This window comes from Natrix helvetica (genome assembly GCF_964273705.1).
Source record: "Natrix helvetica genome assembly, chromosome: 2".
NCBI lineage: Eukaryota > Metazoa > Chordata > Lepidosauria > Squamata > Natricidae > Natrix > Natrix helvetica.
In genome coordinates this window covers 108859358-108872680 of record NC_138552.1, presented here as the reverse complement: position 1 = coordinate 108872680, position 13323 = coordinate 108859358, and the positions used below count along the sequence as shown (strand labels likewise).

Below are 13323 nucleotides of genomic sequence, written 5' to 3'. Positions count from 1 at the left end.
TCACTGCCTGTGAGCTCCAGGGGGAGGGTAGCAGCCGAGTGAGCAAGCCAGCAGTCTGCCGGCTGCCGGCTGATGAGCACCCCGCTCATGAGTAAACTTGCTCATGAGTAAACTGCAGATTAGAGGCAGCTGAGCAAGCAAACCAGAAATCTGCCAGCTGCCTCTAATCTGCAGTTTACTCGTGAGCACCTTGCTCATGAGTAAATTGCAGATTAGAGGCAGCTGACAGATCCTGGCATGCTCGCTTGGCTACTCGCCTCCCCCCCTCCCAAGAGCTCGCAGGCAGCAAATGAAACTGCCACCTCCTGTCTCTGTGCATCAAGGAGGTGGGGAGGCTCGAACCCACTTAGGAGGCGGTGGTTGTGAAGACTTGGGGCTCCCTGAGCAGCCCATGCTGCTTACCTGTGTGTAGGCACTAGGCGGCAGTTGTGTGGATGCACATGACGAAGACGAGGCAGGGAGAGCATTGGAGCGAGCCAGTTCGGGGGCGTGGCCAGCCAGCCATCACTACCGGTTCGGTGACCCATGCCCAATTACCACTACCAGTTCTCCCGAACCGGTGCAAACCGGGAGCAACCACCTTTGCCTTAAAGGCAATATTTTTTTCCCCGGAGAAGTCATCTTAACTTCCATATTCAGCTCCCATTCTTCAAATAAGGGAATCTCAGGCAGAGAAAAATGCATATCTGAATCATCCCATAGGAACTTCTCCTTGGTTTTCATATTACTTTCTGGGTGCCAATATAGTTATAAGCATTGATCAAGTGAACAGGGAGAACCAATAGGAGTTTGCAGTGGAATTCATATGAATTAAGGATACATTTGACATCTGAGAAAGTAACAAATAGAAATAAATTGATAAGATGAAGTGAGGAAAGCTAAGGCTCACAATGAAGAAAGGCTTGCCACAAAAGTAAAAATTAACAAAAAAAGCTTCTTCCAACATGTTAAAAACAAGAAAAAAGTTAAGGAAACAATTGGTCCATTGCTGGGAGAAAGTGGCAAGAAGGTGACAAGCAACAGGGAGAAAGCAGAACTATTTAACTCATTTTTTGCATCTGTCTTTACACAAAGGAATAAAACAGTCCAATCTATCAAAAGCAGCACCACAAAAATCAGATTAGGAACACAAATTGAAATAGGGAAGAAAATGGTAAGTGAGCACCTGTCTACCCTAGACGAGTTCAAATCACCAGGACTGGATGGATTACACCCCAGGGTTCTGAAGGAACTAGCAGACGAGATCTCAGAACCACTGAATTATATCTTTCAGAGATCCTGGAACACCGGGGAACTACCAGAGGACTGGAAAAGAGCTGATGTGGTTCCCATCTTCAAAAAAGGGGAAAAAAACAGATCCAGGAAACTACAGACCTATCAGCCTGACCTCAATACCAGGAAAGATTCTGGAAAAAATAATCAAGCGAATTTGCGAACACCTAGAAACAAACAAAGTAATAGCCAAAAGCCAACATGGATTTGTCAAAAACAGATCATGCCAGACTAATCTTATTGCATTCTTTGATAATGTGACAAAATTTGTGGACCAGAGGAATGCCGTCGATATAGTTTACTTGGACTTCAGTAAGGCTTTTGATAAGTAGACCATAACCTACTACTAGATAAAGTAGAAGAATGTGGGTTAGACAGCATCACCACCAGATGGATTCGTAACTGGCTGACCAACCGCACTCAACGTGTAGTCCTCAATGGAACTGCATCTACATGGAGGGAAGTATGCAGTGGAGTACCCCAAGGCTTTGTTTTAGGCCCAGTACTCTTCAACATCTTCATCAATGATTTGGATGAGGGAATAAATGGGGAACTCATCAAATTTGCAGATGACACCAAGCTGGCAGGAATAGCCAACACTCCAGAAGATAGGCCTAAGGTACAGAAGGATCTTGACAAACTTGAACATTGGGCACTATCTAATAAAATGAAATTCAATGGTGAAAAGAGTAAGGTTCTACATTTAGGCAACAAAAACGGAATGCACAGGTACAGAATAGATGATACCTTGCTCAGTAGTAGTAACTGTGAAAGGGATCTTGGAGTCCTAGTGGACAACCATTAATATATCAGCCAGCAGTGTGCAGCAGCTGCCAAAAAAGCCAACACAGTTCTAGGCTGCATAAATAGAGGGATAGAATCAAGATCACGTGAAGTGTTAATACCACTTTATAATGCCTTGGTAAGGCCACACTTGGAATACTGCATTCAGTTCTGGTTGCCATGATGTAAAAAAGATGTGGAGACTCTAGAAAGAGTGCAGAGAAGAGCAACAGAGATGATTAGGGGACTGGAGACTAAAACATATGAAGAACGGTTGCAGGAACTGGGTATGTCTAGTTTAATAGAAAGAAGGACTAGGGGAAACATGATAGCAGTGTTCCAATATCTCAGGGGTTGCCACAAAGAAGAGGGAATCAAACTATTCTCCAAGGCACCTGAGTGTAGAACAAGAAGCAATGGGTGGCAACTAATCAAGGAGAGAAGCAACTTACAACTGAGGAGAAATTTCCTGACAGTTAGAACAATTAATCAGTGGAACAGCTTGCCTCCAGAAATTGTGAATGCCCCAACACTGGAAGTCTTTAAGAAGATGTTGGATAGCCATCTGTCTGAAATGGTATAGGGTTTCCTGCCTAGGCAGGGGGTTGGACAAGAAGACCTCCAAGGTCCCTTCCAACTCTATTATTGTATTATTAAATTATTTTTGTATTTATGGTGAAATGAAAGTGAATGGAGCTGACTTTGTTGCTGTGACTTGCAACAATCAGGAGATATGTTTGCACCTAGGTCAAGCAAATGTCACTAATGAAAGAAATACTGCAATTGTTTGTGCAAGGGACTACAACTGTTAAGAAGATAAGACAAAATAATTAGACTAAATAAAGGCGCATTACAACAGGAGTCAGGTGTGGAAACAACTTTTCAAAGGGAAGAGAATCAAACAAAGAAGCAAATTGAAAGGGAGTGACAACAAGAACAAGAAAGACAGAAGGAATAATGCAGGATAGGAACTCAAAAATGGTTTTCTGATAACAACAAAGGAAATGGATTAAATATTCTAGGAAGGAAAACCAGGGTGGACTAAGGAAATGAATGACTAGAGCTTTAAAGAGCAAATGCATGCAACAGAACCTAGAGGAAAAACTTTAGTTTGGATTGTATGGTTTTGAAAACAGAAATTAAGCAGAATTACTTACCAGTTTCTGCCAATCCAGTGATTTCTTCATTGCTAATATATTATTCAAACAACCTATGCATGACACCTGTGTACATTGACAACACAAGATGGAGTACACAGAAATCAAATCAATGTTATAAGAAGGTAGAAAACCTCAGCTGTAACATCAAAAACATGAAACAAGTCAAGTTACAAGTCAAGTAGAAGAACAAAGAGTAAAAGTAGTTACAAGTCAAGTAGAAGAACAAAGAGTAAAATTAGTTACAAGTCAAAAGTAGAAGAACAAAGCCAACTAATTTCTACTATATGAGCATATAGCCTCCATTTTCAATGAGAACATCAAGAATCACTTTGAGATCTTGAACCTCATTAATAGAGAAATGATGGAATAAAATCAAACAAAATGTTAAGTACAGATGTGAAAAGAAAATGTGTCAAAGACTAAAAAACAGAAGAAAGCAACTAGATGTCAGAACAAGGAAAATGGCAAAGAAGAGAAGCTAAAGTTACAAAAGACAAATACCTCAGGAAGGACGTATTTTACAGATCTTCTAGAAGAAACAAGAAGCAATAATACAATATCTGTAATAATGTGGTACATGGAAAGAATAATAGAAAAACAAGAACAGCTTTTCAAAAGATCTCTGAAGTCAGAAGTTTCCAATTTTGAAATGGTATGCACGAGGATACCAAGTAACTGATACTTTAGAAATGATTTCCTGTTTACGAGAATCCTTAGTACTAGCAGATGAAGTTATAATGGCACTCCTGTGGTCACCAAGCTGGAAGAATATAAGAACTTATGGAATAATTATAGAAATATAACACACAACAGAAGAAGAATCAGTAAAAGTCCCAGTGAAACTATGTCATCAAATCTGGAGAACAATACATTGTGAAACAGATTGAAAGGAGTCTGTCTACATATCAGTAACCCAAAAGGAAAAAAAAGAAACTTTCCACATAATAGCAAAATAATGCTTATGATCATTCAACACAGATTTATTTCCTTACGTGGAAATAATCATTTCCTTATATGGAAAAGGAGATGCCACAAGTTCAAACTGGTTTTTAAAAAGGCCTAGAATCATGAGATTATTATTGCTGGAGCATAATGAATAGAAAAGAAAGCCAAAGAGGGGGGAAAATCAATATGTGCTTCATTTACTATAGAAAAACTTTCACCTTGCCAGCCACAAGAAGCTGTGGAATTTTCCACAATTGTGGAAGAGGGGAGGTGGGTCAGCCTATTTTCCAAAGCATCTTAAGGAAGAACAAGGAGCAATGTATAGAAACTAATCAAGGAGAGAATCAACCTAAAAATAAGGAGAAATCTCCTGACAGTTAGAACAATTAATCAGTAGACCAACTTGCCTTCAGAAGTTGTGGGTGCTCCACCACTGGAGATTTTAAAGAAAATATTGGACAACCACTTGTCTGAAATGGTACTATAGGGTCTCTTGCTTGAGCAGGAGGCTGGGCTAAAAAAACTCTTAGGTCCCTTCCAACTCTGTTATTCTGTTATTTTTGAATACAGATAGCTGAAAATGCAAATTATCTGTAAACTCTAATAACGAAAGTTAAGATGCACAGTGAAAAAAACATGAGACTATGAGTAAATGTAAAGAAAATCAAACTGATATCAACATGTACTGCAAGGAGCTTTAAAACTGATTGTAAAGACATCGGAATAATAGATAGCTTCTGTCTTTTAGAATTGAATATCAGAGTAAAGAAATAGCAATGAAGACATTTTTCAGGCTAGCATACAATATGGAGGCAGTAAAAATATTTAGATGCCATGATGTGTGTGAAATAGCTTTCCTTGTGACCCTCTGGGAAAGAAACAGAGTAGAAAGAGTATTGATGACTTTGAACGTTGTTGCTAGAGAAGACCCTTGATAATACTAGAGACAACTAAGAAAACAAACAAATGAATCACAGCAGAAATCAAACCAGACTTCTCACTTGGAAGAAATAGAAGAGTTGCAAGCAGCAAAGTGGGAGGATTCAGTTACAGTGGAAAATGAGTTCATCACTGAAAGCTTGAAGGACCAGCTTGGGGACTGATCATCTTGGAGGAAGTTTACATATATGATTACTAAGTTTCAACACTGACTTGGTAGAGCTTAATCAAACAAACAATTATTCAAGGTCTTTGGAATGCAGATTCAGACTTTGAAATATCTACAGAGTACTTGGTAAAAGTATTGGAGATTTTAAAAATCCTGTTGTTTTGAGATTATTATGGGCAACATGCCAATTTATTTTTACTTATATAATATTTCCCTCACTAATGTCCCTCCGACTTCCAGTTGATATTGTGGCAGGATCAGACACACAGCACAGGTTTCCATGCTCCCATGCCAAGTTCCCTTCATTGGTGGGTTCTGAAAGGAGCCAAAGCCACCCTGTAGGAGTGGTGAAGCAAAGAGGGGTGCCCAGTGTGGTTGCAGAGAGTTGCAGCTCTCCTGTTTGACCTGGAATTCTTTTTCCCTCTCAGCCATGGCAAGGAGAAGAGGCAGCCTAAAGATGGCTGCCATGAAGCAGGGCTAACCGTAAAATAACTAAGACTGGTGCTGGATTGAAGTAGACGAACAGTGGCTGGAACTGGGGGAGAGGATTCCTTTTTGCTTAAAATCTAACCCCAAGGAATAATGTAGAACTATTTGCTGAGAACTATTTGTTAAAGCAGTGTTTAAGCATTCTGAAAAAAATATCAGACCAGAAGGGAAAGGCGTAAAGAGAGAAAAATAATAAAAAAATTAAATATTCAGAAAATTGGACTCCTAAATTGGGAAGATGGGATAATGGGAAGGCATTTTAAAATGCTGAAATCATTTACTTTAAAAACTTATCCTGCTTCCATAATTGAACAACAACTAAAATGACGATTAACTAGTGGCAACACTGACGTTTAAGTGGAGAGCACCACCTGCTGATGAAAGGAAAATATACAAGTCTGGGAATACTTATATGAAGGACTGTGAAAAAATATTTGCTGGATTATACCTAACGACAAGTGGTGAAATGTAATTTTTTTTGCTACGGGTTCTCTGGGCATGGCTTGGTGAGAATGGCTTGGTGGTGGGGATTCATGTGGTAGGTGTGGCCAACTTTTTGTAATTTTTAAAGCATTTTTTACTGCCTATTCACCTGAACCGGTAGTAAAAAATGCTTTAAGAAGTGAAAAAAAAGGTTCGGCTGTGCTGTGTGATCGTGGGAACCTTTTTTTTCACTTTTTAAAGCATTTTTTTACTACCAGCTTGGGTGAATAGGTAGTAAAAAAATTCTTTAACAAGTGAAAAAAAAAGAGCTCCCTATGATCGCATGGCACAGCTGATTATCATGGAACTTTTTTTCACTTTTTAAAGCATTTTTTTCATGCCGGTTTGGGCAAATAAGCAGGAAAAAATAAAAGAAAAGGGGGGGGGGGAAGCTTCCAAGGATCATGTGATTCACAGCTGAGCCACACGATCCTTGGAAGCTTTTATTTATTTTTTGTTTTTAAAGCATTTTTTTCCTGCCTATTCGACCAAACTGACAGGGAAAAAATGCTTTAGAAAGTGTGTGTGTGGAGGGGGGGAAGCTTCCGAAGATTGTGCAGCTCACAGCTGAGCCACACGATCCTCAGAAGTTTTTTTTCACTACCGGATCATGGTCATTGGGTATTGTCATTGGGCATTTCAACCCTGTTAACTACCCCATGACTACTGGAGACTCAAATATGAAAACAAGAAAGCTATTTAATTAAAAGAACCCCTGAATGTTATGCTAGAAGATTTAACCTATAAAGGGGACATTAACAGGATTTTGATAACTTCTGGGACTATTCAAACAGAGCTGATTGTTTATCTATGGGATATAAAGAACTGTGATTAGTGTACTCCTTGAAGGGCAACTTTAGGACTGAATAAATAGTTCTTGGACTATTGGACAAAAGTTGGATTTTAAAAACAAAATAAGATGCTTACTAAGGAAGAAATGAGTGGAACTTTGAGGGAGATGGCGTTGCTTTTTCAAAACACAAAGGACACCATGGAGAAAGGATTTAAGGAGATTATGGAAAAAATGGAAAATACTATATAAGGGATGATGAGTAAAGACTCAGGAAAGGGTGGAGCTAACAGAAGAAATGAAGGGAAAGATTGGACCGAAGAACCAGCAAACAATAGAAGAATACAAGGAGGAGATAATAATGAAAATAACAGTGATTGATGAATTAAACCAGGGGGAAAATATTTTAAGAGAGTTGAAAAGAGAATTGAAAATAGAGGAAGATACTTTTGAAAGGGAGATAGGGGCTTGGGCAGAAATTTTGGAAACTAAGCAGAGGAAGAGGGTAAAAATGGGAGAAATGCTTAGACTGAATAGCCAAGAAGTAGATGTAGTCAGAGATAAAGATCTAAGAGAGGAATATAGGAGGCAAGTCAAAAAAAGCATAGCAACTGAACTACTGAAGAGGGCAAGAGACGATGGATAGATGATTTCTCTTTTTGTTGTTGTTCTGATTTTCTTTTTCTCTCTCTTTCATTTCTTTTTTAGGTAGGTGACATGATTAGAAGTTAGGAAGGCTAGAAAGAAAATGTCTTTTAATAAAAGGATGACATGATTAAAAGTTGGAATAAGAGATAGAAATAAGAGAAAGGGGGAATATTAGTGTTAATATTAATACACTTTTGCATAATAAAATAAAAGCAATAACAAGAGAAGACATGGAATAATTAAATAATGACAGACTATAACTTAATATAAATGTGTATTATTATTAGAAATACAGTATATAAGTTGGTTGAATGTAATAACTATGATTAATTCTACAAGTCTTATTTGAATTAGAATGTATGAAACCCAGGTGCCACACTGTTCATGCATTTATACATATACATATATAAATAAAAAACCTGAAAGGAAAAAAAAGAAAACACTTTTAAAAATCGTTGCCCAAGAGGGGAAAAAAAAGTAATATCCCTCCATTAGAAAGTTGTTTTTGCAAACATTACTGAGGTAAAGTGAGTGAAGGATACATGGAATGCTGCAGTTTCAAAGCCATGATCCATTTTGATATTTTTTTTTTTCATTTTCAGGTGGGCAAAAAGTTGCTTCAGATAAGTCTTATTATCCTACTGACTTACCTCCTCAATATTATTAGGTGGTATCTAGATGTCAACTTTACAATTCTATTTACTCATTGTTTCTTCTGTCTATATTGGATACTATATAACTACAAGAAATGTGTTAAAAAAGGAGGGAACAGGAAAATGTGCTTTTGGGTTCATTATCTGAGGCAGGGCTGTAAGTCCATCAATAAGTTCAAATAATAATTGAGTGAAACAATAGTGCTCTGGCAGAAAAAAATAAACTCTTTCTTCCCATAACACAATCTTGTCAGAAATACTAATGCTCTTATTTTGGGGGTGGGAGGGCGAGAATCAGAATTTTGCGTTAGTTTTAATGAGGACACGTGGACTGGGGAATACAACTAGATGAGCTAAATCTACTTTGGTGTAAGTCTACATTATTAGAATCTTGCAAGTCTGAAAGCACAAACTTCTTGTCTGCCATTTTTAACTGCTTGACCCATTAGGGAAGCTCCTTCCTATCTTTCTTTCTTTGACTGATAAACAATTGTTGGCTCGTCTCTCTCTTATATGGTGGCTCCCAAGGCAGCATTGCCTCTCTCTTTTCCTCTGGGTAATCCATGCATTCCGTTACAGGGATTACTATTTTAAGCTAAGGACAGTGTAGCAGGACATTTATCAGGATGGCAAATGAGGAAAGAAAAGAATGAAACCTGTCCTTACATAGGGTAGTGATGGAGCTTATTACTATCATTATGGTTTCATTTATTTTAAAAGGAGTCTTAGCTGAGTCCATTTCTGAAATCAAATTTGAACTGAGCATTTTTCCGACTCAGAACTTATGCATAATTATCTATTTTATAACCCTTTTTTCTTGGTAATGCTGGAAGAAAAATCCAGTACAGTTCCAATCTGGAAAAAAAGGTGTTGGAAATAAAATGGAGGTTGGTTGGAAAGAAGGACTGTGATTATTGATGAGGAGCTCTGGGGCAGCTGACAAAATGCAGTTGGGATTGGTGGGCTTTTATACATTCTTTGGGGTTTTGTGTTTGAAATGCTCCAGGGGGTTGTGCAATGTAGTGAACTTTGTCCTTTTTGCTATTCTAATAGGGGTGAGTTAATCCTATTATGTCCTAAAAGTCCTGTCCTGTCCTTTGTAATCCCATCAGCAGGAGCTTTGTTTGTGAATAGATTGGCCCAGTCCTTCTTAATGGACACAAAATATCCATCTCTAAATGCTTTAGGTATCTGCTGGAGGCTGTTTTACTATGCAGGAAGACTGGGGTTGCCTTTAAGAACCCGTTTTCTCCATTTCTCCTTTTGGGGAAATATAATATTCTGCCTCTTTTTTAAAAATATTCCCCAAAATATTTCATTCTCTGAGGGAGGGGGCTTCCTACAGTAACAAAGTTCAAATTTTCTTTGTTCAGATTGGTGGTTGGAATATCACTGGTTCCTGGAAACAAACAGATTTTAACCAAACTCTTCAGATACTCATGGAAAAATACAACACTTTTCCATTCTTCAAAGCATATGTGGGACCCAGTTCATCGGATCCAAACACCAATATTATCCAGGTAGGACTGCTAGAAGGCAACATTTAGGCAATGCAGTGAAAATGTTTGATTCAAGTACATGCATTTTCCTCTCTGAAGTTACCTTATGCAGAGTCAGAACAATGGAGTTAGCGCACAGAATATGGCCAAGTGCAGCTATGAACATGCAGTGATCAAAGCAAATATTATGATAAATCTCTTTCCTTTCCATGTTATATCAGGATTCGGGTTTGATGATTCCCCCCCCCCCCCCCCATATTAAAGAAAGTCAATGGAAATTTGAGTATTTTTGTTTTTTATATATTTTCATGTATTACTACATAGATATGTGAACATGCTTCTTTAGTGCAATTTTGGGGGGTCAGGAAAGAGAGAGAGAGGGATGGAGGGGGAGACAGAGACAGACATCTAAGCCCTTCTGAAAAATGCATCTACCACTGTTCACAACATTCAGTAAATTTTCATGCTGAGGTTTAAAGTGTGGAGGATTACATAGCTTTTTTTTTAAGTTAAGGTTTTATCTCATACAGTACTTGCATTGGCATCATTGCTCTGTCTAGTGGAGTTAGAAATGCTTATTGGTTCCAAACAAAATCCATGCTCGAATAGATGATTTATTATCAACAGCAACAACTCAGAATGTATTATTTTCCTCTTTGAAAATTGCTATATCAGCTTATATTTGATAGATAATCGCATGCAAATTTAATGCAAATTTGTGCCATTGCCGATAACAACTTGACATTGTAAACTCTTGTGTTTACAATGCTCCCTTCTTATCAGGAATTTTGCAGAAGTCAATATTCTCTCAACACTTTTTCCTTCCTTCCTTCCTTCCTTCCTTCCTTCCTTCCTTCCTTCCTTCCTTCCTTCCTTCCCTCCCTCCCTCCCTCCTTCCCTCCTTCCCTCCTTCCCTCCTTCCCTTCTTTCCTTTCTTTCCCTTACAATTACTTTTTGATTATTGTTACCCCATTTGTAATATAGTTGGTATCTATCCTTGTTTTCTTTTTTCAGATTGACCATCCAGAATTTGAATTGCCACTCGAATACTATTTTGAAAGAAATGTGAATTATCCCCAGGTAAGCTGTGTTAAATGATTAATTTACTGCTTCTGGTTTAGTCATTTCTCAAGTCAGTCTCTATGTCTTGTGCTTGTTGTGTGAAACTGAGAATATATTGTGAGGTGGGTCACAAAGACTCATTCATCTATGATGTATGTTACTGTATTGTACTGAGAAATTTAAATGGATGATATTGCTGTCTGTGTTTTTAAAGTAGCATCAACTCATGGTGGGGATTGGAAGTCTCCATTGTAATCAATTTAATCACCAGGTAATTTCAAATTGAAATATAATATGGTCTTTATGTGGCATTGAATCAGTGGGGCACTTTGAAGAAACTTGGTTTATAGCCTTCCTGAGTGAACTAGCTAAGATGATCTGAAGTGTGCTATTAAAGAACTCCAGGATAACGATCCTATAAAAGTTCAACAATTCAATTCATGCTGAAGCTGAGACTTTATGCTTTCCATGTTAACTGTGAATCATTCTAAAACTATAACTAGATAAAGCTATAATTATGACATTAAACTGTCTTAGTATAGGGTAGGACATGCTCTCACGTTAATTCTGGCCTGGGATATGGGTAGAATGAATTTGATACTGGAGGAAAAGATAATAGTTATTCCAACATGATGCTCAGAGCTTCATTCCCCATCAAAAAAAGTAAAAGGAATAATTAAGGGCATCCACCCTTGACAACTGATGGAATCTAATGGATTTTTGGCTGCTCTGGTTTTTTTTGCAGAAGCCAGAATTAGTAATCTTGTTTTAATTTACTACCAGTATATGGGACAAAAGTATATTCAACTGCTTTGAATCTTTTTGATCTATACTGTACAACAGGAAAACAAAAGATATTCAGACAATTGCTCTAAATTGTTTTATTCAGCATTGTAGATAAAAAACTTCTCCCTAGTTCTCCTGAAATCTCTGACCACGGAGCAGATGAGGAGACAACTGAAATATAAGTAGTATGATATTTACAATGGTGGTGCACACAGTCCTACTTGTTGGGTGGCATAAAAAGTTGTAAAGACTTCTTCACATCATTAAATAGCCGTTCAGCAGATCTTTTCAAAGTGGGTTTATTATTATTAAAGAATTTATTGTCATTGCCTCAGATAAATTGAATTTACAGCTTTCAATTACTTGCTTGACAGATTTAGAAGGCACTGAGGACAAAATTGCTCAACTTCATGCTGATGTGAACACAGTTTTGATTTCAAATCTACTGAACTGTACATTGTACCTCCTGATGCCTGTAGCTATGATGAGACGTCTTGCTCACTTGACCATATTACCTTATTCAGTGATCATCTCAGAAAATAGCAATTGCTGACTGTGCCTATGCTCTCCAAGTTGTGTTGTGGGATGTTGTAAATAGTAGTTTATTCCCATCCCAAAGGTTGCTTTTCAAAAGGCAACTAGACTGTTTTTTCTTGAAGACATTTCACTTCTCATCCAAGAAGCTTCTTCTGACTGAATGGTGGCAGATGGAAGGATTTATATTCCATTCTCCACCATTCAGTAGAAGTTAAGAAGCTTCTTGGACGAGAAGCAAAATCTCTTCAAGGAAAAGCAGTTGCCTTTTGAAAAAGCACCTTTGGGACAACCGTGACCTGGATGACTTAAAAATCTCCATAGACATTTTATTCCAATGCTATCTATCATTTATATGAAACTGTGACTGTCATAAATGTTGGCTTTGGTATTTTCAGTATGCAAATGGCACTAACGCTTACTATGCCATAGAATCTGATTCCGAGGGTCTCTGTCTGGTTGTAGTGGTAGGATGGCTGGATAACTTAAATCGTTAGACGGAATCCTGGTAAAGTGAAGATGATTTTGGCAGATGATTCCGAAAGGCATCATTGTCTTTGATAGCCATGTGATTTCTGTTTAAGAGAACTTATTGTAAACTTTAGTTGATGTGCTTTCTTGAACGAGGACATCTAAATACAGGGTCATTCTTGAAATGGAAACCACATATGTAAACCTTTAGTATGGCCTATATAGGGCTGCTGCTGTGCTTGTGTGGAAATTGCAGTTGGTACATAATCTGACAGCCAAGTTGCCACAAGGGGCAGTTGCATATCCACATGTTATACCTCTGCCAAAGCATTTGCATTGGCTGCTAGTTAGCTACCAATCCAGGTTTAGATTTTCATTTTTGACTTGTAAGGTACGTAACAACTTAGGATCAGAACAGCTGAAAATATACCTTCATCATTACAGATCTGTCAGTTGCTAAGATCATCTAGGGAGGTCCTGTTGCATGAGACAGGATTAACAGGGTCTTGTGGTTATTTCCAAATGGACCTTCTTTGCAGTGGTACCTATACTCTAGAATCCTCTCTCTTTTGAAATTCATGATGTGCCTACTCTTATGTCTTTTAAGTATCTAGAATAGAATAGAATGGAATAGAATAAT

The 13323-nt window shown here is 37.9% G+C and overlaps 1 protein-coding gene across 4 annotated transcripts in view; it reads left to right on the top strand.

Moving 5' to 3' along the window:
• KEL (Kell metallo-endopeptidase (Kell blood group)) overlaps nucleotides 1–13323 on the top strand; it is a 51407-nt gene that overhangs the window by 14771 nt on the left and 23313 nt on the right. For all 4 annotated transcript variants that reach the window (XR_014174284.1, XM_081940486.1, XM_081940485.1 and 1 more), the window contains exons 5-6: nucleotides 9705–9851; nucleotides 10845–10910. Coding sequence is in view for 3 of the 4 variants with exons in the window: in XM_081940486.1 (XP_081796612.1) it covers nucleotides 9705–9851; nucleotides 10845–10910 (213 nt within the window). In the remaining variant the exon portion in view is untranslated. The remainder of the gene's footprint in view (nucleotides 1–9704; nucleotides 9852–10844; nucleotides 10911–13323) is intronic.